Below are 27096 nucleotides of genomic sequence, written 5' to 3'. Positions count from 1 at the left end.
GAATATGAATGAACTACTCTCTGATTTGTTTCCCTTTTTTTTTTTCCTCCCCTTGTTTAAATAATGAAAGGGAACATCCAACAAAAGCAGTGTCAGGAAAAACGAAACTGGTGCAAAAGTGGTGGTATTTAATTTCAGTCTTTATCTGCTTGTCTTATTTCTCAGGCCAGGAACAATATCTTCTGATTGTCTGGCACCCAGCACAAATGGATCCAACCTGATCATGAGTCTCAGATGTTGTCATAAGATACTGTGACACTATCCTGACTACGTAAAGTTGACTACTATGATACATTGACTACATAGTTGCTGTCACTTTTAAAATAGGCGTAAAAATGTGTGGTATAATGGCTAGAATAACAAAAGAAATTGCTTTTATGTAAAGAATTAGAGGCCAGTAAGTAATTCTGATTATATCTTGTCTGTGAATGCCCAGCTATGAAATGTGTACATTGTAGAAGAACAGTAATACAGAAAGGGAGGCGTACCAGTAAATGAAGGCGGTAGACGTAGACTCCCGCTGGATTTTTGTAATATCAAAAGGCAATGACTAAGGCTTAAAAATTAGAGATGTGACTGAATCCCCAACTTGGGAACAAGAGCAGGAAAGGAGATTCAGTGGAACATGTGCATGTAGCTTTTAAGAACTTGCCATTTTCTTTCAGACAGTTCAGATGAAGTTTCTTTATTGGAGTCACTTTTCACTGTCTGATCTTTTTTCCTTTGAGCTGTGAATCCAAAATACTTCAGCTTTTCCAGGCTTATCAGAAGTGGAGCTTTCAACACGCATGTAATCTGAACTTCATGAAATTTGCTGTCTGAGAGAACGAGCCAGATCTATGGCTGACAGGAGCTATAGGAGAGCGCTGGAAGTGACAGGAGCTGTGACGGCTTGCTGAGGATCAGGCCCGTTGGGTACTGCCTACGGGAGCCTCGTCAGGCTATCGCGTGTGTCTGCCTGAGCAATGAACGGAAGGGCTGCAATCCAGCATTTGATGGCAATCCTTAGGAAGCGTTAAGAGAAGAATTCCTCTTCTCCGAGAGTTTATCTTTGCATCTCTCTTAATTCTCATTGGAATAGGAAGTAAATGAGTCCCTGTAGGAATCGGGGCAGAGAAGCCCTTGTGAAGGAGGGTGGGAATGAGTGAGAAATAAGTTTGAGGTACCACAGAAGTGGAGCAAAAGGTACGCCAGCACATATCCTGCAGTGCTGAGAGGGTAAGATGATTTGCAGATGCAAAACTAAGGTACTAGAGCCGAAAGCTCTAAATTGCCTGTTTGCTTCCCCTTGGGCTGCAACGGTGCCTCAGCTTGTGCATTCGGGGGCGGACTTTTAAAGGGCTGTATCTGCTTTTCAGAGGTGGTGGTTTCATTTCAGAAGCAAGGAGTGGTACAGTGCCTTCCTAAGGGAACAGAGAAATGCCTTGGGTGAGGGCAAGGGTTAGGTGCACGCGCTGCACCTGGGTAATTAAGAGGTGTTCAAGTGCAAGATGATGGACAGATATTTTTGTTTTGTTTTGGTATGTGCCCAGGCTACGTAGGGATCTAATAGTCAACTGACTTTTTACCTTTTCAGAACGTCCCGTAGCTGATAATGAACGGATGCTGGATATTTTGCAGCGCTTTGGGATGCAGCGAAGTGAGGTTCGTTTCTTTCTTCGGCATGAACGCTCTCCGTGCCGGGAAGCAGGTAGGTGTTGATCTCAGCTGGTTTATTTGTCTAAGTTTCACTTAATTTCTCAAGGTTAAGGGAACAGCTTGCATATGTTATTTATTAATGTTGGTAGTCAGTATGGTGTTGCAGCCCTCTTTGGTCTGACCATTATTTTCTTATGAATAGAGAATGCTAGTAACAGAAAACTTGTTCATTTTAGTAAATACTTCATACTCCCTTGCCAGATCTGGGGACATTAATCAAAACTTCTGCAGGTTTTCTAGAGCTGGTCATCACCAAAGCATCCAGGCATGTCCTGTGTTAAATTTATTAGCCACAGCTTAGAGATCTGTGATAATCTCTTCTTGTAAAACCAAACTGTTGTCCAGTAATGTAATTTATTATTTGGGCTTAGGATGTTTCACCCAGATAATACTTTACCAGGGCGATAAACTTAACGTACTTGGCAAAAGATAGAGTTCTTGGATGTTTCTACCACAATATACACATTCATATTAGTTTCAGGAATAGCATTAAATGAACTGCCTAGTCAAGTTCTCTGAGAATGTAATATCCGTGCATTGTCAATCTAAATGTGAAACCTATAAAGAAAATGACTTCTTGTTTTTCAAGGTTTTTCTGTGCATCCTATATTAATCTTTTCAGTAGAATCCTGAAGACTTTTACCTTTAAATCTTTCTATTGAATTCTCCTTCCTCCCCTTTTTCTGTTTTCATCCTTGGTGTAATCTTCCTCAGTATTGGAAATACTGCATTGGTGTTAAGTGACATTGCATCCAGCGTATTCTGAAATGGCTAAATGTACCTTGATGTTTGAAATGTGTAATGAAGATAGAATGAATACATGAAAAGTTAGAGCTGTGCCATATCTATCTACTAGGGACCTCACAGTGCAGTTTAATTGTCAGAATGTAATTTTTCAAGTCCAGGGTGCTCGTAATATAAGGATTATTGCCATTTTATTGGCCACAGCATTGCTAAGCAGTACATTTAAGGAAGAGCAAATGAATGGTTAGGAGGTCTGCAGTTGGTCTGGCAGGAATATACTCTTGAAATAGGTATCAAATGGGCAAGAAGCTAACAGACATAGCTTCATCCTGTAGTACATATATGTCCTACTGGGAAATGAGTGAGCTTGGTATTTGGCATCTGAACACCGTTGGTACATAATTTAATGGAAGTCTTAAAGTAGGATTCTAGTTAAGTAGCATCTTTACTGTCACAGTGACTGCAAGGAAGAAAAAAAATTGTGCTTTTAAACTTTATTATGTGCAAATAATCAGCTGTAGATTAAACGGTGCATCTTTCATGATAGGTGACTAACCTTTAACTATTGTTATTCGTATTCTCTGAGAGACAGTTGACAAAGGCACACCAGAATATCTAAATGTTGATTTTAAGACGGAGGTCCAAATGCCTCTCTATGAATTAACCAGTTATTTTTTGTGTCATTTGCAGAGGAGAACACATTTTTGTGACTATGAATCTGTAATGCAGACTTTCTAGGGGCCAACTGCCTGTTGACCATGGCAGAAATACTGAAATAGTGTACTGTTGGTTAAGCTTTTTTTATTTGTCTGTTTTTAAACAGTCCTATATTTTAAAATAAATGTTGACATCGAACAGCAACCTCTTCATAAAATGTCTTTTCTCATCAGTTAAGTTTATCCTAGTGGTAAGCACATGGGAAGATCAGGTGTTCAGATTCTAAACCAAAATGATTGTACTTCCTCCTTTTGTATTGAGTGCTGTCTAAAGGGATAAGAAAAATCCTAAAATACTTTGCCATCTTTGACTATTCCTGTATTTCTATCTAGGGACTGGACAAAGGTCTCAAGATCCAGCCTTAAAAAGAAATGGTGTGAAGGTGCCTGGTGATCGAAGAATAGAGAATGGAGTAAGTGCTTGATGCAATGGCCAGTATAATGAAAATGGAGGCTTCCCTTCCTTTGAGATACCGGTGCAAATCCTTTCCTGGAAACTAAGAGACTATTTTGGAGAGATTGCTAATGACTGCTCTAAAATAGATGCAAGGCCTCTAACAATTATCACCCTTGCTTTCAGTTTTTAAGATGTCTCTGATACCCATTGGCTGTCATATCTGTGGGTGTACAGGTGATCTCAGAGCAGCAAATTCAGCATACTTCCCCTTCTCTACTCCCATCCAAAATTTTCTCTCATTTTCCTTCAGTTCATTGATTATTTTCTCACTCAGTTTTGTGTCAGAGATCCCTTAGTTCCAGATTTCAAGTTGAGACCAGTTAGTGTTTCAGCATTGAATCCATTGTCTGTCATATATCTTCTGGAGCAAGAATAAAATTATGGTTATAAGATTGAATCTAGATTCAGGAAACATGTGAACAGATAACTAATATAATAATAGTGCTGTCTTTGAGGGTGGTGGGTTCCCCCCCATATTTAAACTTTCCATTTTCTTCAACTTACATTGAAGCGCTTTGAGTTGCAACGATACACCTACGACCACAGATCCATCCTGCTGTGTGCTGAGCATTCTGGGCTCAGTCAGTCAAAGCTGATTCATGCTGAGCTTTAATTATAAAGGGCTCTGAAACGCCTCTTTAAAAAACTGCTGGAATTTTGCTAGAAATATTAATGTTTCAAGAGATGTCAGCTTATGTGTGTTGCTGGATTGGGCTCCGGATGTGTATGAGCTTACAAGTACTTATTCTTTTACCATGGAAATAAGCCATTTCTTTCTAATTATTTTATTGGATACTCAGTTGTTATTATTATTGTTTAAAGACTTTTATCATACTTTTCTGAAGTAGCTCTATTGAGTTGTATGCTAACCAAATTAAAAATTCTAGACTTAGCATGTTCTGGATTTTCTTTGTCCAGGTCAGTGCTCCAAGGATGGATATGACACTGGCTGAACTTCAGGAAATGGCATCACGCCAGCAGCAACAAATTGAGGCTCAACAGCAAATGCTGGCTAATAAGGTGAGTTTGGAATAAGATTGTTTACAGCCAGGAACAAGGGTAGCAAGAGTCACATGAGGTGGAGGGAGGGTTGGGGATTGGGGTTTTTTTCATCTCTTATAAACAGAGGACTCCCTTTCTTTGGCTCCCTCTTTTTAAATTTGAAAGTCAACCTACACAAATATCCAGTAGTAAAACATTAAAATAATGCCAGTGATAGAAGTGACCGTATCGCTTGCTAAAAGGATAGAGCATATAACATTAATATATTGTCATTCATCCTGGTGGCTCTGCCAGCCCTATTTGTGTTCCACATGGTGACCAGCCATTCACCGGTTTGATCACTGAACAACGCTTTTGTCTCTGGATATAATGCTGTCCTGTAATGATATCTTGCTTTCTCCTGATAAAGTTCAATGTGCTCATTTCCTGGGGCAGCTGTCTGGAAAAGATGGCATGTATGTGATAAAAGTAACTAGGAGAGTGATTTATAAAATGCTTGCTGAACGATAACAGAAAAGCTAATGAAAGTACATAGGGTACTCCTGAATTGTTTAGGGGAAAATATACTCTGAATGTATCTGCAGAACGGTGGCATGGATTTCATATTTGACTTAAGTGTTGTTGTTACACACTACTCTTGGAAATAAAACGGAAAATGCTGCTTTTGGCACAGAATTGTTAAATGTGAGCTCATCCTGAAGAGCGCTCGGCTGTCTGGATGGATGAGTTTCCATGCCTTTCCGAATGTGCTCTACAGGGGAAGAAGGCTGCTCTGGGGCTTTTCTCTTGCTACTCTTCCTCTGTTAGAAGCCCTGTCTCACTCTCCTTTTGAGATAGCTGAGTTCTGCTTTCCCCCCTGCCCCCATGTTTAGCATCTTGTTTGGTTCCCTTGACTTTCAATAAGCATATCTCAGGGGACTGCTTCAAACTAAGGCTTTCTAATGGTTCTGAAGCACCTGCAAAAGCGGTACTATGGCCTGTCAAAATAGCCAATACAACTTCATTTCTCTTTTATGGTAAGAACTGGCATGAAGAAGATGCAAATATAAATGTAAGAAATCAGTCAATCAGCTAAGTGATTAGAGTTTTCACTTGAACTTTAGCAGCGCAGTTAATACCTATTCTGCCCAGATTACTTTGGTAAGGTAGAATGTTGCCGTCATCTTGGTTCCAACAGAGAGATGAGTGTTTCATATAGAAGAGAAGCCTAAACTTCCATAACTTCTGGCTGTTTCACTCACAGGTGATGGTAACAGATCTTGGTCTTATAAATAGCAATAACACTGTAGTCACTATATATATCTCTCTGTATATGTATCTACCTATCTCAAACTAGAATTAGGAACATTATATATATTTATTATAAATGGAATCGTACAAGATTTTTAAAAAAATAAAATTATGAGTTTAAGTCTGGATAGCGACCCATCAGGTAGGTGTCTGCTGCCTGTGGTTTGCAGAAGAGTAGCCTTGTGAGTGTCCCATGGGAGAATTTTTTATTTAACGTTGCCTCTCTGAAAGCTCATCTAGGAAAGCAGGTTTGTTCCAAAGAGAGGCTTTGCATCGCCTCCTTCCTGCCTTCTGAAATCAGATGCAATATTAAAAATAGATTCTGAGGGGGAAAAATACACTTTCTTTTTAGACATGAGCTGTAATGTCTATTTTTTGACACTTTCCTGTGTGGGTTTGACTCTAAACGCGTGCATACGCTGCAGGTGCTGCCTGGCTTTCTCCGGAAGGCAAGCTCACTCTTTTGCTCTTCCCTTTTTATTCAAAGTACACAAGAGTCTCTGTTTCTAAATATGACTGGTGATTGATTTGTGTGGGGTTTTTTTCTGTCTGTTTTGGTTTTGTGGGTTTTTTGTTGTTGTTGGTTTTTTTTTTTGAGGAAGTGTTGAGTTCTAATGTTAGTAAGCAGTAGTAGTCTTGGCTGTTAGTGGGTGCTTGAGAATGTCTTAATAGTTCTACCATTGGAACAACCTATTATCTCCAGTACTGGAAGCCATGTGTAATGGCCAGTGACTTAAAGGAAGTCTCTATAGGTGATCTGGTGGTTTCTTTTTGCTCTAAACTATAGACATCTGTATATAGAAACTGATAGTGCACCATTTTACTCTTGGAGAGGCGAAAGGATCCTCTCCACTGAGATGACGTCTGTTGTATAAATGGGTGAAGGTTTTCCCATGCCTTGAATTTTCCTGTCTTATGATAGTGGTGATCGTTACCAGGAAATGGCAAATTTTCAGAGCTTTGGTGTGCAGTGATTTCTCCATCTCAAGGAGTTTCTAGCAGAACCAGTAAAAGTACAAAGAGCAATGAAAATGATCAATGATTTATGGAATACCTTCCGTATAAAGAACGTCTGATATTCTCTAGCATGACTTATAGTTGTTTAAAATGTGACATATGATAGACATGTGTAAAGTACAAGCAGCATGGAGAAGGTAGAGAGGAAATAATCATTAGCTCTTGCAACTCAAGAGCCAAGCAGTGATTAAATGAAATTGGCAAATGTCATGGAACGTGAATGCTAACATTTTTCTTAGGCTTCAAATTTTGAGCAATTTCGTGAAAGAATAATTTACCAAGGGCTGTTAGACATGGATACCACCTGTGTTTCAGTAGGTTCTTGTACCACAGAATGGTTGTACCTGGAGGATTGCATTGGGACAGTATAGACACATGCTTGCTCTGTTCTCTCAGACTTCGCCTGAGACTCTGGGAAGTCAGGATACTGGGCTAAAGCTGATCTGAGCTGCTGTGGTGATTGTTTTTAAGTTTTAAGACTCTTTCTGTCAGTACCTTACCACAAGTTAATTTAAAAAAAAAAAAATAAAAAAATATCCTTGTCTTGACTGCAGGAACAGCGTCTGAAGTTCCTGAAACAGCAAGATCAGCGACAGCAACAGCAAGCTGCTGAACAGGAAAAACTAAAGCGATTAAAGGAAATTGCTGAAAATCAGGAAGCCAAGCTTAAGAAAGTGAGAGCACTGAAAGGCCATGTGGAGCAAAAGAGACTCAGCAATGGGAAATTAGGTGAGTTGCTGCTTGGGGAAAGCAGCCTGTGATTTTTCATGAAGGGCTGTTCTTGGAACTCTGAAATTTTCTGGTTATTTCAGTGATTCAGAGGAGGTATTTGCAGTGTTCCAGGAAATGTTAATCTTAACAATTTCGTATCTTGTATTTACCAAGAAAACTCCTGAATGACCTAGAACAAAATATATTTTCTTACTGTATTTTAAAATATCCCATAAAGGCACCCTGTATTTTGAGCCTGGCATATACTGCTCTTTAATTACAGTGTAGGTTTTTTCCTTACTTTAATACCTTTACGTACCACAGTAATTTTTTCCATCCTTGATGTTAATATCCCACACATTCAGAGTGTTGTTTTCTTCTTAGCCTAAAACAAAGCTTGGCATGATACCCATGTTGCCTCTTATGCAAGATGTAACTTAATGACTGAAGTGGATGAGTATTTTCTTTTTAATTAGAGAAATCCGTCTAGTGTCTGGCTTGCTACAGTACTAGTTGGGTGCTTCCAGTTCAGCATGTTGATGCAACATTAAATATTTATTTCAGACTTCATATCAACACACATTCTTCTGCATACCTTTTCATCCTCCCTCTATGCATATTGTACAGAACTTATCAGTTCCAGCTGGACTCAAATGAAAATATATTGGTTTATTAAGGCAAAATGTAAATATATTGTTTTATTAGGAAGCATGGTGCTTTACAGATAAAGCAAAAGTGTTTTTTCTATGGGGAGAAGGCATTTTCTGTTTGGATTCTGTTGCACAAAGTAAACATTGGTTTAAAGGAATAGAAGTATGGTAGAGTAATAAAAGATCTTGGAGTGCATCTATCTGTTTCCCCGCACCCTCCCCAGTAGGCCTGGTTTGGTACTTGCTTGAACTCTTACTGATTCCTTAAACTTTGTTCTGTAATGCGACTGTTCTGGCAGCGGGAGCAGCTGATGACAGCCATTTGTAATAGACCCTAAAAACTCTTCTGAGTCTTTGTTTAAGGTAACAGCTGGAGTGTTTTGTCATTGAGTTCCTATGACCTCAATTCAGAGTTTTAAGTATCATAAATATGCCTTGTGGTTGAGCAAGTGTCTTCCTGCGGAGGTCAGCATTAAGCAAATTTAGGCTTCTACAGATGAAATTCAGCTGGGTAATGTGGTTTTGTTTGTTTCCATACTTCAGAGAGTAAAAAATGTTCTTTTTCCCCTCCCCATTAGTGCTCTAAGTAGACTGAATTTACATAATCTTGCCAGTGCGTTTTGCTTTTACAAATGCTTCGAGGAAGAGCTGGTTTGACAAGGACAGTGACTTCGCGGCAGCCGGCCGCAGCCTCTGTGCAGCAGTGCTCCGGAGGCTGGCCGGGCGCTCTCTGTCCCCTTAACCGCCTCCTTGGAAGCAGCCCACGCTCAGCTCTTTCTCAGGGCAGCTATTGTGCTTTCTCGTCCTCTCCAGTGGAGGAGATTGAACAGATGAACAGCCTGTTCCAGCAAAAGCAGCGCGAGCTGGTGCTGGCGGTGTCAAAGGTAGAGGAACTCACCAGGCAACTGGAGATGCTGAAGAACGGCCGAATTGATGGTTACCATGACAACCAGTCGGCTGTAGCTGAGCTGGACCGCCTGTACAAGGAGCTGCAGGTAATGCAAAGCCGGAATGTGAACCACAACTCTAAGGGCTAAAAGTTGGTCGGGTTGTTTCTTGCCTCGTCGGAAAGAAATCCCGTTGCTCCTGTTCTTGAGAGAGCTGCGTGGCTGCCTGCGTGCGGAGGATGGAGGGTTAGTTGTACTGGGTTCAAGGTAAACAGGGGAAGGAGCTGACACTGTATACACCTTTCCTTTCTGCAAAATTTGGAGACGAACCAACATTTTCTCCGGAGAAAATAATCCGAGTTTGCCAGTGTGACTTGACTTTTTAGAAGGCTTTTCTCTTTGTAACTGTTTCCTGTCCCCCATCCTGAAAGTTAATTTGTTTTGATTTTTGTTGTTTTGCCCTCCTCCCCGCCCCCTCCCCCCTGCTTTGTGAATTTATTCAGTTGAGGAACAAACTGAACCAGGAGCAGAATGCCAAGCTGCAGCAACAGAGGGAGTGTTTGAACAAACGCAACTCGGAGGTGGCAGTCATGGATAAGCGTGTTAATGAGCTGCGAGAGCGCCTGTGGAAGAAAAAGGCAGCTCTGCAACAGAAAGAGAATGTACCAGTAAGTGCGGGATATTTAATAACAAAAAAATTACTTTCGTTTGCGGCCCATAGTCTGAAGTAAAAACTTGCTTGTGGGGAGGGCTGCTCAGATGCTGGACTTGTATTTATCCATACATGGTGGAAGTCTTGTATTATTAAAGTACTTTTCATGGTACATTGGTGTTAACCTACTTATTCTTTACAGACAAGAACTCTTCTTATGCTGTCGTGGATGGGTTTTTTAGGATTTTGTTGGGGTTTTTTTTTGCTATTACTGCTTCATGTTTGTATCTCTTGAAGCTTTTTTAAAAAGGCATTTTTAATACTGGAATATAATTTTCTACTTGTTTTATCCTTTTTTCACTTCTGTTTCAAACTCTGGGTGGATGGATACTGCAGCATAACATTCTTTAAATTTTCTTCTTATCTTTTTTCCCCAAGGTTTCTTCAGATGGTAGTTTACCCCAGCCAGTGGCTTCTGCTCCAAGTCGAGTGGCAGCAGTAGGTCCTTATATCCAGTCCTCTACTATGCCACGTATTGCTTCCAGACCTGAACTTTTGGTGAAACCAGCATTTTCAGATGGCACACAAGCTTTGCAGGTACCTGATGGTCCACTAAAAACACAAACTCTGCCCAACATGAGAGCTGGGAGCAGTTCACAAGCTAAAGCTCCTGCAGGTAATAGCTTACGATTAATATGTCTTTTCCACGAATGTTTTGTTTTCTTAGCTACCAGCTCTGTCATTTTTTTTAAGCAAAGTATTATTTGAGATGTCAGTCTTACTACTTGCAATTTTCCTGCCTCAGTGAATATATTTTATAAGCACTGAGTTTATACGATTCAATGTGTTACAAATTTAGTCGTCTTAGTGAGCAATTTGAGTTGTTTTACAGCTTAGAACGTAGAAGGATTTTTCTGTAAACTAGTGTCTTATTTGTTTTAAATACTCCTAAAAACTATACAACAGTGTGCGTTTGAGTTTCTAGAAGCAGTTTTAGGGCATACATGGTAACAACCTGGTGCCTGGACTTAAAAACTAGCAAAGCCAAGTTTTCTGATCATGAATTTTGGAAATGAACACTTGTAAAGGATTAACCAACATTACAAGAAATATTATAAAGGAGGCAGCTGACTGTAGCACAGAAATAGCAGTAAACTTGCTGACATGTTGATGGTGTAGGAATATGGAGAGATGCAAGTCCAATGCCTGACGTGAAGCTTGGCCTTTTGGAGTGTTGGTGAAGATTTGTCTGGCTTCCCTCTGTGGCTTTCTTCTATGAGAATAGAAGCCTGGAGAACCTGGAGGCTTGCAAATATCTCTTCTGTGTTATCTTGGGAGGAGAAGGCTCACTTTTCAGCTGGGAGATAAGAGAAACTCTGATCTTCCCAAAAAGGAAAAAAAAATGGAGGCTGAGCTTGTCGAAGTTCGGTTTATTTTTTATCTCCCTCCCTCCATCTCCAGTTCTGGCAGATATTAATAAAGTAGCCATGGCACAAAACCGGTCCACATGTCTCTTGCTATACCGGAGAATGGGGAACTGTTTCATTTTATCTGATTTGTAGATGCTAAAATTACTGGAGTGGAATTTTAGTTCTGGTCCATACAAAATTTGAATGTTTGCTATAGAAATGTGTGGTGGTGTGCTATTTGAACTAAAACATCACTCCTAATTTTTTTAGTATTTGGGCAAAACAACTGCTGTCCTAGAGAGATAGTATCTGATACTTCACCAGGATGAAACTGTTATCATTACTATTTGAACTCAATAACACTTACTTTAATAGCTAATTTAGAATTTAACAGAGAGAATTTGGTGAAATATTTAAACTAACAGCAAGTTGGGAGCATTGTCTTAGCTATTTTTGAAGCAGGCTGGATGTCTACTGCAGAAAATGTGAAGATCAGCTTTAATGAACCGCCTATATGCCCATTGAATATACAGATGATCTTTCTGCTGTTTTGGGTATCACTGGCAGGATCTATTTCTGCATTAATGCATCATGTTTTTCTTTTAATGCACAATATGTCTTTCTCATCCCTTCTTATCATCCTGTCACTTTTAATTTACTGTAAGTATCGAAGGGAAGTTTCTTACTAACTGGAAAGAAGCCAATCTAGAAGTTTCTTGTCTGAATGCCGGTTAAGTGCAGACACGTGCTAGGACAAATAGTTTTGCTGCTGCTTTGATAGTTGTTTCTGAGCTTGGTTTTGTGTTCTCTTATTTAAACAAACAAATGAATGAAAACCTAAAGTGATAGGATTTGTAACAATTAACCTGGATATGAGACCTGACTCTTACAAAATACCTACCTGTAATAAGTCAATAAAAACATAATTTTAGCTTAATCTGTTCCACTTGTTCTCTCCTAGGTTCTGTGGTCCCCAGTGCAAAACCTTCCCAATCTGCCACTGACTGGAGTAGTTCAAATGCAGACAATCATATTAGTCAAGGATCAGCCTTGACTTCAGGAAAAGGAATTGTGACTAGTGAAGGACAAGGTATGTTCTTATGTGCTTGGCTAATCTCAAAATATGGAGAATCTAGTTAATGAGATCTCTCTCTTCTAAATGCTTCAGTAAATATGTAGAATTCATTTGAGAGCACAAAATAAAAGTCAAAGAACATTGCCATGTAAGCTTTAGTATGGTGTTGCAGGGATTTTTTTTTTTAAAAAAAAAACACACCTCTTTTCAGGTGGTGTAGATACTAATGCCTTCATATATGCTCCTGTTCAATTTGCAAGATACAGCATTTGGCAGGCCCTCGGGTCCTTAGCACAGGGGTGGGATGGATACAAAAAGCATCCCTTGCATACACTGTCTTGAATATTGCACAAAACAGGACTCATTCCTACAATTGTAGGATACAATTCCCTTTTAAAAGCCTTCCTCTCTCTCTGACAACAGCTGAAGGAGAAACGTTTTTACGAGACAAAGAGAAGAAAGTGCGTCCGTTCTCGATGTTTGATTCTGTGGACCAGTCTGCTGGGCTTGGCACGCTGAGAAAGAACCAGAGCAGCGAAGATCTCCTGCGAGAAGCACAGGTATGCAGGAAACTTGAACTACTGCATTCCATCTGACAGGGTTTGCTACACAGCTTTTCAAATATTGCTGTCAGAAAGCTCTTTGAAAAGTACATAGGTCTTCTTTTAAAAGACTACTTCTAAGGAAAAAAGTCTTTTAGGCTTTTAATGGCAGTTGGTAACTCAAAATCGTTCCCTGCAGTCACTGTGATGAAAATCTACATTTTGAAGGAATACAAAAAATGACTGTGTTACTTGTACTAGTGTGTATGCGTATACTTTTTTCCCAAAGATTATATGCAGAGAGGCATTTGCATGGGTTTTTTAAAACCATTTACGCACTTGTTTCACTGTTTAATGCAGCAGTGTCCTTCAGATGTTTGATTGCAGCAAGACTTCCCACCTAAATCTTGGCACAAGGGCATGGTTTGATCAGGTAGGGGTGAAGTAACATAAAAGAACTGAGGATGACAAGTGCTCCATTGGAAAACAAGCTTCTTGCCTACAGATGCTACTAAGTGCCTCTGATACCTCTAGAGAAATTACTGTGGCCTGCCATTGCTTCACGTTTTAAACATAGCTGCTGCAGAAAGAATTAGAGTATGGGTTCAAAGTATAAACAACTATAATGGTAAAACGTTTCAAGAAGTTGCTTCATGTTTCCAATGATGTTGTAAACAGTATTGCAGCAACAGTAGAAATGCTAGATACTGTGTCATACTTTGAGGATCTTTTTATTCACAGCAGAACTCCTAAAATGTGTTTTGCTGTTTTATCTTAATTAACTTTTTTTGTGTCTTTCAGACAGCCAATAAAAACGTAACGAAGGTACCACCGCCTGTCCCCACTAAACCAAAACAGATAAACTTGCCTTACTTTGGTCAAGCCAGTCATCTGCAGCCTTCTGATACTAAGCTGGATGGAAACCTGCAGAAGCTGCCTTTGCCTATTGTAACTATGGGGAACAAACAAAAACCAGTGGCACAGCAACCTTCCCATCCTTCTCAGCAGATACAGCAAAGAATTTCTGTACCTTCTGCAGGTCCTCCCTCTAGCCAGGACCAAATTCTTCCCTCCTCCAAACAGGAGAGTCCCCCAGCAGCAGCCGTGAGACCTTTTACCCCTCAGCCGTCCAAAGAGACTTCACTCCCACCATTTCGAAAGCCTCAAACTGTGGCTGCAAGTTCAATTTATAGCATGTACACGCAACAGCAGACTCCTGGGAAGAACTTCCAGCAGGCAGTGCAGAGTGCTTTGACAAGGGCACAGACCAGAGGACCGCACTTCCCAAGCAGTAAGCATGTGCTTCTCTACCTCTCTTCTGTCCTCATAAACCTCAGATAGATGTACTTTCCACCTGGTCTGTGGGTACAAAGCTGTTCCTCAGGGACATTAAGCAGGTTAGTGCAGCTGTAAGAAACTTAGGTGGATCTTACATGCTGTTTATCAGCGTTAACAAAAAGCGCAGAATATCTGTCTTGCGTTTGCAAGATAACCAACGGTAAACCTGGTTACCAGATTAATTCTGTTCAGTTGATCATATTGTTCTGCTTCTTTGCCCTAGGTAGGTGAATTGAGCTGCATGTTCTTTTTAGGTTTTTTGATCAAATATTCACAGTTGTTTTTTTCCCCATCCCTCTCTGAACTGCAGTGTATGGCAAGCCTGTGATGGCAGGAGCTGGTGTACAGAACCAGCTGCCGCAGACAGAGAACGTCTACTCGAACCTCCAAGGCAAGCCAGGCAGTCCAGAGCCTGAGATGGAAACAACAGCCTCCGCTCATGAGAATCATGAAACAGAGCGAATACCACGTCCCCTTAGCCCCACCAAATTGCTGCCTTTCTTATCCAATCCATACCGCAACCAGAGTGACGCTGATCTGGAAGCACTACGGAAAAAGCTGTCCAATGCACCCAGACCACTGAAGAAACGTAGCTCCATTACTGAGCCAGAAGGACCTAATGGCCCCAATATTCAGAAGCTATTGTATCAGAGGACCACTCTGGCTGCAATGGAGACCATCTCAGCTCCATCACATCCCTCCAAACAGACGGCATCAGCTGCCAGTCCTGAAAGCCCAGCAGAAATCCCAAATCCATATCTAAGTGCAGAATCGGAAAAAGAAACAGCTGCTTCTATGCCAGAACCGGCCATTGCTGAGGAAGCAGAAAACACACCAGCAGATCAGAGTGAAGCTGTTCTTCCCCCCGTAGCTTTGGACACTGTACCTGAGGGAGTATCAGATGGTGATGAAGTCACGCAACTGAAAATGGAAGAACCAAGCCTAGAAGCTTCGCTGCCACTGGAGGTATACATGGAAGAATATCCTCCATACCCACCACCTCCCTACCCATCAGGGGAACCAGAGAGTTTGGGAGAGGACTCATTTAATATGAGGCCTCCTGAAGTTACTGGACAGTTTTCCTTGCCTCCTGTAAGTATTAGTTAGCCTACAACTTGGGTGCCCTGTCAATAAGTCATCTCAAGCTCTGCCATAAATCCTGTGCATTGTATTGTAGAGCTTAAGCAGATGTGGGAGAACAGTCACACAAATAGGCTAGAAGTCTCTTTGTGGATGTCTGTTCTCTGTGTGTGATGCTCTTCTCTCCAGAGTGAACGATGGTAATGAAAAGTCTCTGTCTGTAGAATTAAGGACATGATGAAAAGGTTCAAATGGAATTTGATACACAAATAATAAAACTCTTCTGGGCTGTAAAGAACATTCCTTATAGAAGTCTGCCTACTACATCCATACTATACTTCCTTCTTAAGAGAAATTAAAGTTCTTTTTTTGAGGCACAGATAACAGATTTCACAAGCATTTCCCACTATTGCTGATATGAGATGGAAACTATCTTAATCCTGGATTGCATTTGTTTATCTGAAAGTGCCTTGCTTGAAAAACATGGAGAAACAGATTTCTTTAGTTTCTGTTTTAAAAACTCATTTGTAGACATCAACTGCTTGCGCTTCTGCTGAAATGTTTTCTGAATTTTTCTTTGGAACCTGATTTAACATCAGTCAGGTCTCAAGTTGCATCAAAATGGAGTCTCTTTTGGGCTTAAGGGTAGGCAGCATTTTACCATCTTGTTTGTTTTGAAAGTTTGTATCTCTGCGTATGGTATGGTGTTATGTCACTGTTGTAGAACAGAAATGCTTACTGCTTTCAGTTCCTTGAAGAGTTTCTTTTAAAACTTATCGTGAAGAGAATGTTAATAACTTGATACATGAAAGTGGTTTTTTTCTCTCCATCATTTCAGTGCAGAGGAGTTAAAAGCTTGAAATGTGCTTTTTAGTCTTGTAATTTCTGCGTGGAATAGTCATTGCATGTTTTCATGCTTTTAAGACTTCATCCTTGCTCCCTTTAACAAGGAAACTTGAGTGGTAGGATTTCCTAAGTTGTAAGAACTCGTTTCTGTTTGGTTTTGTAATAAATCTGTGATGATGAGAAGAAACCAGCCCAACTTCTTGATTTCATATTTAAATACTTGGGTTGTGCTGACAGGCTCTTTCTTTAAAAAGCCTGTACTTTTGAGATTATGTATAAATCAACAGACAAAAGAGTATTTTCTGGGAATCTCTTCTTATATATCTTATCTTCCCATGCTCTTGCAAACCATGAGTCATTTCTATTCATCTTTGCCTGGACATCTGTCAGAAATTTACATACCCCTATGAATAGTGTTTTATTGCTGCTGCACAGCCAGCTGGGGAGAGTGCTGAGCTAATGCATGCACGTTCTCTAAAGGAAAGAGCACAAACTCGGCTATAGAAATACTTGGTTTCCAGTATCGCTGGGAGCATCTAAAGCGTTTCTACATTTGGTTCTATATTCTTTCCAAACCCATTTTCCATAACTGTTTCTGTTCCTGTTAACCTCTGTTAAACTTGGGAAAATGTTAGGAACTTAACATCAGTGCTTAAAAAGTAGTGTACTTCATGGAGTATACTACTTGGGTTGTGTAACAGCTTTGAGCTAATGCTATAATATAGCTGTTAAACAAACCAAGTAATAATGGTATAATCTGAATAAATAAAAAAATTGCATTTTTCTCCTGACCTTCAGGGATTTGGGAGTTTTATTATTTTGTTGATGTGTTTGATCAAGGTGACTTCTGTATTTGAGTTGAATAGTGACCTTGTCTAGAGATAAAGGCAGAGATCTTTCATAACATGCCTAACCTACTGTATTCATAATGTGTCAGAGAGTTGGTAGAAAATAGTCTAAATTTCATATTAAACAATGACCGTTTAAGGCAGTTCTGCTGTCATTCCCAAATAAGCAATTCTGTATTCTTGTTCTTCCCAGGAATAAAATGCCTGTAACTTGTGTTACCTTTTCACAGGGGAAGAGGACGAACTTGCGTAAAACTGGCTCTGAGAGAATTGGGCATGGAATGAGAGTGAAATTCAATCCCCTCGCGTTGCTTCTGGATTCATCTTTGGAGGGAGAGTTTGACCTCGTGCAGAGAATAATTTACGAGGTACGAATCCTAACTCGTAAGAGAAGGAATAGCAATCCTGGTTCAAACTGAGAAGTCGCAGCTTTTCTGGGCTGGGGAAGCTAAAATAATAGTGCATAGCCTAGATCTGCCCTTGGGGAGATGGTAAGTCTTAACAGGACATGGCAACTTGGAGGCTGATTTTAAGTGTGTTAAAACCACACTGGGTATTTAGCATGAAGACTATAAATTTGCAGGACAACTTTTTCCTCATTTCTTATGTAGTGTTCCATCCCCTATCTGGCATGTTATCAGGTAATTTGATAAGCAAAATCCACATGAATTTTGCTTACAGCTAAATAGGCAAATATCAGAAATTTGTTATAAATGCTTTTACTAAGTTATCAAGATACTATTTCTCTGAACCACTTTAGGTTCTCCCTATTAAAAGGAGGCTGTGAGCTTATATGTGAGTCATCTTGTGAGATTGGTTACTGCTGTAGTTTTCTGCCTGTTGCTCATGTCCTTCATAGAAATATGGCTTAAAATCGTATTTCAGAGTAAGACAGCTCATTTTTATATGTGGAAAAAAGTGTTCACCAGAATGTGAATGGCTCCTTTTCTGGCTGAATAGGTTGAAGATCCTAGCATGCCCAACGATGAAGGGATTACTGCACTGCACAACGCCGTGTGTGCCGGACACACGGAAATTGTCAAGTTCCTGGTGCAATTTGGTGTGAACGTGAACGCTGCAGATAGTGATGGATGGTAAGGCTTTCTTTAAGTGGTACCCTACAGATGCTCTCCTCAAGAGAGCTGCAGCTTGGGGGCTGCTACAGGTCCCTCAGTTTGCTCCTACAGACCTGGCAACGACTTTTCCACAGTAGAGCAACAGCAGTTCTCTGGGGGACCTCACATGAGAATGCACAGAGGAGAAAACAGATTATATTAATATTCCCTATATGAAAAAAGTGTGTCTGAGGCCCAGTAGGGTGGATACAGTTGTCAGGAAATTGCTCTCTTTCTTTGAGATATTGAAGGCAGTTTATGCATAATGAGCTGTTTGCTGAAATTCCCAATGTCCTCTCTGTAAGACAGCCTGTAGCTTATACGTGCTCTCGGCAGTATCTAGCTCTGCAAACTCTCCTCCGTTCTTTGTCCAATACTTGGACAACTTGAAAACAAAACAAAGCAGAAAACCACAACCTAGGCTTGTAACTGATAATGGGTTACAAATCCTTCTTAAGGTAGCTAGGGAGCTTATTTATGAAAGGCTAGGGGAGGGGGCAGTGATTTTACTATTATTTCTGCCTGTAACAAAAGTGCCTGAGGCTCAAGACTGAATAAAGATGCTTGTTGTCCCTCAGCCTCAGTAGTTGTCCCAATTATCTGCAGTTGTCGCCAAGTCAGGCCTTGAAGTAATTAGGTGGTAAGAGGCATGATGTCAGGAGGATTTCTGGGTGGTTTTTTAATATGGATTTGTTTATAAATTTTATTGTCTTAATGAATGTTCTTAAAATGTTAACAGGTTATAAAAAGGTAGCATAACTAGAGATCCATACGGAAACCCAGCTTTAGGGCTCAAGCAGCTCTTGGTAACTCCAGTTACCTGTGAAAAGCGATTGCTCTTGACATCCTGGGTTAAGTGCTTCTGGTGGGAAGCCCTCAGCGATGCAGTACTGATTGCTGGAGGTCACGCATGAAAGTGGTTTGCCCCTAGGAGTCTGTAAGAACTGCTATCAGCAATCAAAATAATGTGTCGTCTTTTTCTTCTTGGCTTTCAGGACCCCATTACACTGTGCAGCATCTTGCAATAATGTGCAGGTGTGCAAGTTCCTGGTGGAGTCAGGTGCAGCTGTATTTGCTATGACCTACAGTGACATGCAGACGGCTGCGGACAAGTGTGAGGAAATGGAAGAAGGCTACACACAGTGCTCCCAGTTCTTGTACGGTAAGTGATGACAACTCGGTTCTGGAGCGTGCTAGGGACTCACCTGGTGCTTTTTAGTATCTTTTTGGATGAGGAGGGGTGAGTTGCACACTTAGGTTGTGTGCCCGTGCCTCGGGTTCCTCTTGGAAAGAGAGAGGAAAGACCCAGCTTCTTGTCACAGAATGAGGTCCATCGAGACTAACGTCGTAATATTCAACCTATAGAGAAGATCTGAGTAGCAAAAGGTTTCCTAAATTAAAAAACTTGAAATTAGTTAAGCGCATACATTGACAAATACATTAGTGTGAGGTGACGATTAGGTGAATCTTACCGCATAAGTATTTTTTTTTTTTTACATAAAAACCGAAGCAGTGTGGATATCTCAGTAGGCAGTTCCTATCTGCTACCTGGTGTCTTTAAATGAGTATTTCCTAATAATGCACTGCAGAACCAAGAAAGGTATTGCCAAGTTTCTGCCTTAATGGAGGTTAGTAAGCACTGAATTTGACTTCATCTTTCGTCCTTTTTCTTCTCTTGCATTTAAAAAGAAATCCCATATTAAATTTAGATTTTATCCAAATAGTAAGACTACAGGGGAACTATCTTTTAATGGAGAGAATGAATTCCCCCTAGGGTGTGATGAGTATTAGTCAATGAAGTTTTAAATTACTTTCCTGTATGTTTTGTATGTAATTCTTGTCCCCTAGGCACCTACCAGCTAGCGTGTCATCTGTCTGTTAAAGGTTAGAGTAATAGCAGTGTAATGCAGTGTAAAAAGCTGTAATACAGCCTTTCTGGTTTTGTGGAACATGCAAGATCTGAGTTTCTGTAAGCTGCTCAGCCAGCATATTTCAAAACAGTCTGTCCAGCTGTTCTCACTAAGCTTGAAAACTGTATCTCTTGGTGCCAAATATATAGTTTTTCCCTATGAAGGGAGGAAGCCTATTTAACTAGCATCCAAATCCGTGGGCTAAGCAAAATTCCATTTAGTTTTATATCCAGACTCCAATGGTGGTCATCAACAGCAAATGCCCAAGGAAGATTGTAGAACTAGATTAAAAATAATAATACTTGTCCAATATTTCCTACTGGTTTTAACTCTGATGTGAGTTAAGAGATGGTATCTTTGTGTTGAATAAGTTTTAAGGGATTTCTTTCAGGAATTTGTCTAATCCTTAAATTCAGGTAAACAGCCCACAAGATCCTGTAGGAAGGAGATCCATGGCTTTATTATATACAGCATGAAGAAGCACATTCTTTTTGTTTGTGGGGTTTTTTGGACCCACCATCTGGTGATCTCGCTTGATACTCTGGTTTTTGTTGGATTTGGGATTTTTCTTGGTGTGTTCTATTTTTCAATGGGTCCTGAAAGGACTGAAAGGCTTTGGCTTATTGCCAGCTTTTCCAAATTGAAACTGCTGAAACTAAGGTATCTCTGGATACGTTGGCTGTTCAGCTATCAAATTTCCGTATTATTCCATTAGGAATTAATCCTATTGCTAAGACTGTTTCTGGTTGCCTATAGTTATAGCCAATGAATGAATGTCTTGCTAAATCTGTTTCTTGCTGCAAAAGAAATTTGGGGATGTGTATCTGTCTGTTTCCAGAACAGATATACCACATTAAAACTTGGCCCTCTAAACTCATCTGTAGGTGAGAAACCTTGGTGTAATTCATTGATTCACCTAATCCCTTTTTGTTGTAAAGGATACACAATATTGAATATCATCAACAAGTACAGGTAGGTTTAAATAGAACCACTACTCCTTTAGCATTGATTAAATGACAAGTCTGATGCTGTTTAAGTATGTCATTTTTTTCACTTTCGAAGTTTTAATGCCCGTGCTGTCTCTAAAAACATGTTTGCGCTGCCACCCTGGTGTGACCGTTAACACTTTTTTAGAAGACCAGATCCACTGTGTGAATTCACTGTGTGAATCTCTTTGTCTGCTTTCATGTTCAGTGCTCAGTCTTGCCTTCCACGTGGGTGCAGAGCACAGCTTTTGCCAAACCTTGAATTATACCAGATGCAAAGCAAGGGAAGAGTTTCTCTGAGCAGAACTAAGCATGCAGTGGAAGTAATTTAATTTTACATGATGAGCTGGCATGCAGAAATAAAGAACTTGATTTGTGCAGATGCTTCCTTAAGCAGGTGTAGGTAAGAGCCCTATACAATAGGTTGTAATAGCTAAGAGATGGAAAGGGAAATTACAAGTTTTGCAATACTACATGCAGCGTGCTCTTTGCTCCTGGCAATACTGAAACCAAACAAAAAAACCCCGTAGGAGTCAGTATTTTAAAATGGAACAATTACCTAATAGAAAGCTTGTATAACAGTTGATACCTTTTCTGGCTTGCTGCTTAGAAGCTGAGGAAGTTGTACAGAAAGAATGGTATTTCATCTTTGGCTACAGCTATAAAATAAGCAAGTTCTAAGTAACATCTGCAAGATGTCTGCATATACTCCAAAACACCTTGGCTGAGAAGCAATTTAACAGAATTGTGTTTCTTGAGTCAGTGTTTTTAAAAAAAAAAAAAAAAAAAAAAAAAAAAAAAGAAAGTTAAAATAGTGGCAGAAATTAAGAACTGCTGAGATAAGTGTTTGAGTTAACTGAAAGCAGCTGGCAGGTAGCAGAGAAATCTTTTGGATATAGGTCTGAGATGCAACTTGTTTTAAAGTTCTGAAATGAAACGACCCAGGTGGCAAATGACACTTCAAGCAGCAAAATGGCAATGGTGGTCAACATAAGCAGGTATTGCTGTCTCCCTTTGACAGGAGATTACTGATGAACTAAGATTACGAACAAGTGTTTCTCGCTCATCAATTAGGTGTAGGAAGTGTGAACACTAGCATGAAAATACCACCTTTTATCAATCAGTGCTCCTCTCCCCATTTACCTCATGTAAGGAAGGAATCTGTCTGCTGTGCGCAAGAGCTGACTTCCCAATGCCACCTCTTCCAGGATAGACTTTCAGTGGGCTGATGACAACAAGGTGCTAAGTGTGATAGAAATTGAGATTTATTTTTTTTTTCCTGGACTGGTGTCCAGTAAGAGTACAGCAGTCTTTACAACTGTTTGTTTTTGTTTGGTTGGTTTGTGGTGGTTTTTTTTTTTTACTTTTGTATTGAGCTACTCTGTGTTTTTAATGTCGCAGGAGTCCAGGAGAAAATGGGAATAATGAACAAAGGAGTAATTTATGGACTCTGGGATTATGAGGCTCAGAATGATGATGAGCTCTCAATGAAAGAGGGAGACTGCATGACAATCCTCCGCCGGGAAGATGAAGATGAAATTGAGTGGTGGTGGGCACGGCTGAATGACAAGGAAGGCTATGTTCCCCGCAACCTGCTAGGGGTGAGTCCTTGATATTTCCACCCACCCCATTACGTGGAGTAGACACAGCTTTATTCTCATGCATCTAGGTTAGGTGCAATTTCAGAAGTCAAGAGGAAGGAGTTGAAGTTCTCCATTTATTCATTTGGGGAGTTGAATACCTTGGCAGAGTGGGTTAACACCCTCTGTTTAGGTACCTTACACAGATCATATTAATGGGTCCATAAAAGAACAACATGTATCAACACCCTGCTATACATATCAGATTCTAATACTAACCTTGTCTCACCACCTTAGAGAAAAAAGCGCTTTTATCTGAACATGACGTGCATAAAGTTCTCTTGAGCATGTGAACAGAACTGGGTTTCCCCTCTTTTAGAAAGTGATAGACTGGCACAAAGGGCCTTAAGAACTGAAACTTGTATGAAGAATGAGTCATGAGTCCTTCCCTGTCCTGGTGTACACAGTGCACCTTGTGATCCCAGATGGTTTCACAGAGAGTTTTAAGACAAACACTGCAAAGTTCTATGGTTATCGTTTTTCCTAGTGTTGAAAAAGAGATCAGGTTGCCAAATAAAGGCAGATCTTTGTTTTTTCCTATGCTCTTTAATATTTAATCATACATCAAAGGCCTTAAATTAATGGCCTCTCCTTTCCTCATCACCTTCTGTACTACCTCTTTTATTAAAAAGAACTGTATACAAATAATAGGTATTTTCAGTTACGTCTCCATATTTCTCCTCATGGTTGAGTTGCTAGAAAACTATAGCAGATGGACACATGTATAAAAATTCCATTAAGCTTTTTTCTACGTATCCAGTTGTCCTGTTGGAGATAAGAGGTTCTGCCAATGCTAAAGATTAACTGTGAGTTTTAGCTGATTGATGTATGATGCTTGAAAGAGGCTGAACCTCCTTCCTTATGCAGATAATCCTTACTCTTAAATTAGTTAGATTTTGCAGAGCGACTGTATCTAATGCAAAGTAAGTTTTCATTTCTGTATCACTTCAGGTCAGGCCTACCCACAATGTACTGTAAAATTCTCCCTAACATAGTACTTCTGCTCAGTTTTTTCCTCACCCAATGTAAACATTTCTAGATGGAGCACAGCCGTCAGCCCAAAACAATAAGGTCAGAAATGGCAGTTTTGGTTTTTTCTCCCTGCCCCAGGGTGAATTGTGCATGTGCTGCTACTTCATAAGCTTGCGCACTCAGCCCGAGCACAGGTTTGCAAGAACATGAGGAGCATCTGTGCTGCTGTAATAAAAAGCACAAGGCAACACAGCTTAGACTGGGAATCAAAACTCATCCTTCTAAGCACAACTCAATCTGAACAGAACCTTCGGGGAAAACTACCCAAGCCCGGTATTAACTGTTACACTCTTGTGCCTGTTCAGTTGTGCTAGTACTGCTACCGAAGTATTCTGTGGTTATTCTCAAAAGCAATTACTGAACTCTTAATACAGCAGCTGAAATCTAGGCTGAGATGTTCAGCACAGAGGAACATGTTTGGTAGTTTAATATATTCTTAGATTAAGTTGTATTTTTATCACAGCTGCTTTATCCTTTTGCAGTTAGGTGCACTGAATAAAAACAAGGCTGAAATTATCTGCATCAGTACTCTATCCTTCTTAGTGACTCACTAGCTCCCTAGGCTGTGTGAGAGCTCTAAAATTGAATGCAAATAAGATAATACTGTCAAAATACTGACTTCTTAATACCAAATGAAATCTTTTGAACACTATCAGGTGTTATGCTGCTGTAACTGACTGACTTCATCTCTGCTAGTGGTGAAATCATAGCAGGCTGAGACAAACCTTGTGGGTGAAATTGTTGGTCTTCTCTTAATCTTTAGCTGGCTGTGAAAAAGAGGAAAGCCAGAGTCTGGTTGAAGAGAGAAGAGGGCATCTTTAAGGAGAACTTTAGCTAAAAACACCCAGGATGTAATGTAGACATGCATTGCCATTTAAAGCATGGAGGATTGATTAATCTTTCCTAATTGTATGAAGTGTCCTTCTATTTTTAGATGGCAGTAGCCATGCTTTGCAGAACAGTAGCTGTTCCCAAAGCCCTTTGCAAGTGGGAGCCAAGAGCTTCCCAAGCATTTCGGCACTGCTGCGTGCTGTGTCGAGCCGTGTCCCATCAATCGTCACCCTGGAGCTGAGGCAAACTCTGTACCTCTGAGTGCATAGCCAGGATGTGTGAACAGCACATAGCTCAAGGGCCGCAGGGTGGCAGCTACTGATTTACTGCTGGGCGGTTAAATTAATTTAACTGGCCACCCACTGTCCACTAACTAAAGCACAGCTCCTACACTTCTACAGTCCTTATGCAGCCAGATGTTTCCAGCTTGCCCAAAGCTATAGATCCATAAAGGCTGATAGGCATTGAGAGATAGAAAGCAAAAGAGACTTTAATACCTCTCTATTTCCATTTACAAACCAGGGAAAAATCCTATAGTTCACGGAACACAAAAGTCTCTTGACTTACAAAGCCACATGCTTTTCCTAGCCCACCCATCTGGGTGGAGGGTGCTCAAGGTACTGAATTATATGCTTTTCAATGCCTTCCTTTTGTACTGACATGGGTAGTAATTTTTTAAGCTTGACTAAGAACGCTAAATTTGTATTTCTTAATGCTCTGGGCGTTTTTTATAACCATGCTTTTGCTACTAGAGATTACGTTAGAATTGTAACACCAAAGAGAGGTTTTTCTTTTTTTTTCTTTAACCTTTTAAAGCACTAAAATTTTAAATCTCATTTCTATTTTACCCTCAGCTGTATCCAAGGATTAAACCTAGACAAAGAAGCTTGGCATGAAATAGTACAGAAGCCAGATTCTTGAAGTACTAATCATGGATGACTTACAACAAAAAAAAAAATTCATTTTGTGTTGGTTCCAATATCATGAGACTTATTTCAATGACAATGTAATTTGAAAGCTATGAAGAATGTGCTTTGAAAACAAATGAAGGATTGATGCATTAGCAAATGGATGAGGGCATTCTACAAGATGAAATAATGCTTACAAGCAAATGAAATTCTGCTGCCTCTGGTCTAAGCAAGCCATTATGTTCAAGTACCCACTCTGATTTCTTCAAACATGGCAGGAAAGAATTTCACATTTTTCTGCATTAAATACAAGGACCTTTTCAATTTACCATTGAAGGAATCATCATGAAACAGGCAACTTGGCTTTGTCCAAATTTATCCCGGGGCTTTTTCCAGATGGGAGAAATTAAAATAAAGTACGTGCACAGCACCCCAATGCTTATTGCTGGAAGCAGAACATTTGTTAAAGAAGCTAAACCGAAGTGCATCTGAACAGTGACAACCACATGACCAATCCACTAAGCAATAACTTTTAAAAATCCTGTAGCATCTTAGGAATTCCATGTATTCAAAATACTATGTGCTATAACAGACAATGTAGTTTTAGATTCCTCTTTTTACAGAAAGCCTCATGTATTTATTGTATTTTGTACTTTGAAAACTAAGTATAGAAACTTTCTGTAGTGCTTGACAACTTGTTTTTACTTGACTGTGATACCATTAAACTTGTCTCCTCTTAACCTTTAACTCTGGGGGTTTTTATTAGACCATCTGAAAATGTCAACAGTAAGACACAGTGCTGTTCTACATTACGCTAACATTCAACTACTTTCTATATTTAATTGAACCCTTTCTTCCCAGTTTGTTCGAGACAGTATTTCTGCATTTAAAATTAAGCTGAATCTGTTAGTTGCATATAACCTTTGTTAACCTTAAAAGCTAAGGGATGTAGTTAAGAAAAAAAAAACTTGGTACAAGTATTTTCTAAATAAAGCCTTTCCTATGGAATTATCCTTTATATCTATCTATTCAGGAATAATCATTTGATAATGAACACTTTTTAGGACAAGAGGAAATGGCCTCAAGTTGCGCCAGGGGAGGTTTAGACTGGATATTAGGAAAAATTTCTTTACTGAGAGAGTGGTGAGACGCTGGAATAAGCTGCCCAGGGAGGTGGTGGAGTCACCATCCCTGGAGGTGTTCAAGGAACGTGTGGATGTAGCACTGTGGGACATGGTTTAGTGGACATGGTGGGGTTGGGTTGATGGTTGGACTTGATGATCTTACAGGTCTTTTCCAACCTTGGTGATTCTGTAATGGCAATCAAATCTTTTCTTAAAGATATTTAGGAAGTACGTCACTGCCTTACCCTTCAGGCTCACGGTTTCCTCCTAGGTAAGTCCTAACTGCTTTCTGAAAAGGCACCCATAAAAACAAGAAAGTGTTGGCAGGATCTAGGACACAATTCCTCAGGTGGGTAAACTTAAGTCAGCAGTAGTGAGAACACGTGGAAGCAGCCATCTGCTTGTGTTCACAGCCTCACGATTTTAATAGGTGGGTACAGGGTATATAGTATCAACCCCCTTTCTTGGAAACCTGTAGTTTTTCAAGCATTTATCTTTTAAAGTACCAGATAAAGTATCAGACTATCTAGGATTTAATTACCTCACACACACACAGAGTGCCTGTCAGTACCTACTCAGCTCCAGAAT

General features: G+C 40.0%; 1 protein-coding gene across 1 annotated transcript; it reads left to right on the top strand.

Moving 5' to 3' along the window:
• Nucleotides 1–1576: 1576 nt before the first annotated feature.
• TP53BP2 (tumor protein p53 binding protein 2) lies at nt 1577–26158 on the top strand. The gene is made up of 16 exons (XM_009809546.2): nt 1577–1690; nt 3492–3571; nt 4534–4635; nt 7479–7653; nt 9099–9280; nt 9676–9840; nt 10263–10500; nt 12195–12323; nt 12732–12868; nt 13652–14141; nt 14499–15280; nt 17193–17330; nt 17923–18056; nt 19073–19239; nt 22375–22574; nt 25331–26158. The coding sequence occupies exons 1-16, from the start codon at nt 1603–1605 to the stop codon at nt 25370–25372; spliced, it is 3249 nt and encodes a 1082-aa protein (XP_009807848.2). The 5' UTR covers nt 1577–1602; the 3' UTR covers nt 25373–26158.
• The last annotated feature ends 938 nt before the right edge of the window (nt 26159–27096 follow it).

This window comes from Gavia stellata, chromosome 2, assembly GCF_030936135.1.
Source record: "Gavia stellata isolate bGavSte3 chromosome 2, bGavSte3.hap2, whole genome shotgun sequence".
In the NCBI taxonomy this organism is placed as follows: Eukaryota; Metazoa; Chordata; class Aves; order Gaviiformes; family Gaviidae; genus Gavia; species Gavia stellata.
Note: the sequence above shows the minus strand (reverse complement) of the source record. Positions and strands in the feature narration are given on the sequence as shown.

Coding starts and splice junctions, on each gene's coding strand:
- TP53BP2 (XM_009809546.2), top strand. CDS start 1,603: ATGCTGGATATTTTGCAGCGCTTTGGGATGCAGCGAAGTGAGGTTCGT. Junction 9,281..9,675: donor GCCTGTACAAGGAGCTGCAG/GTAATGCAAAGC, acceptor GAATTTATTCAG/TTGAGGAACAAACTGAACCA. Junction 17,331..17,922: donor TGCAGAGAATAATTTACGAG/GTACGAATCCTA, acceptor CTGGCTGAATAG/GTTGAAGATCCTAGCATGCC.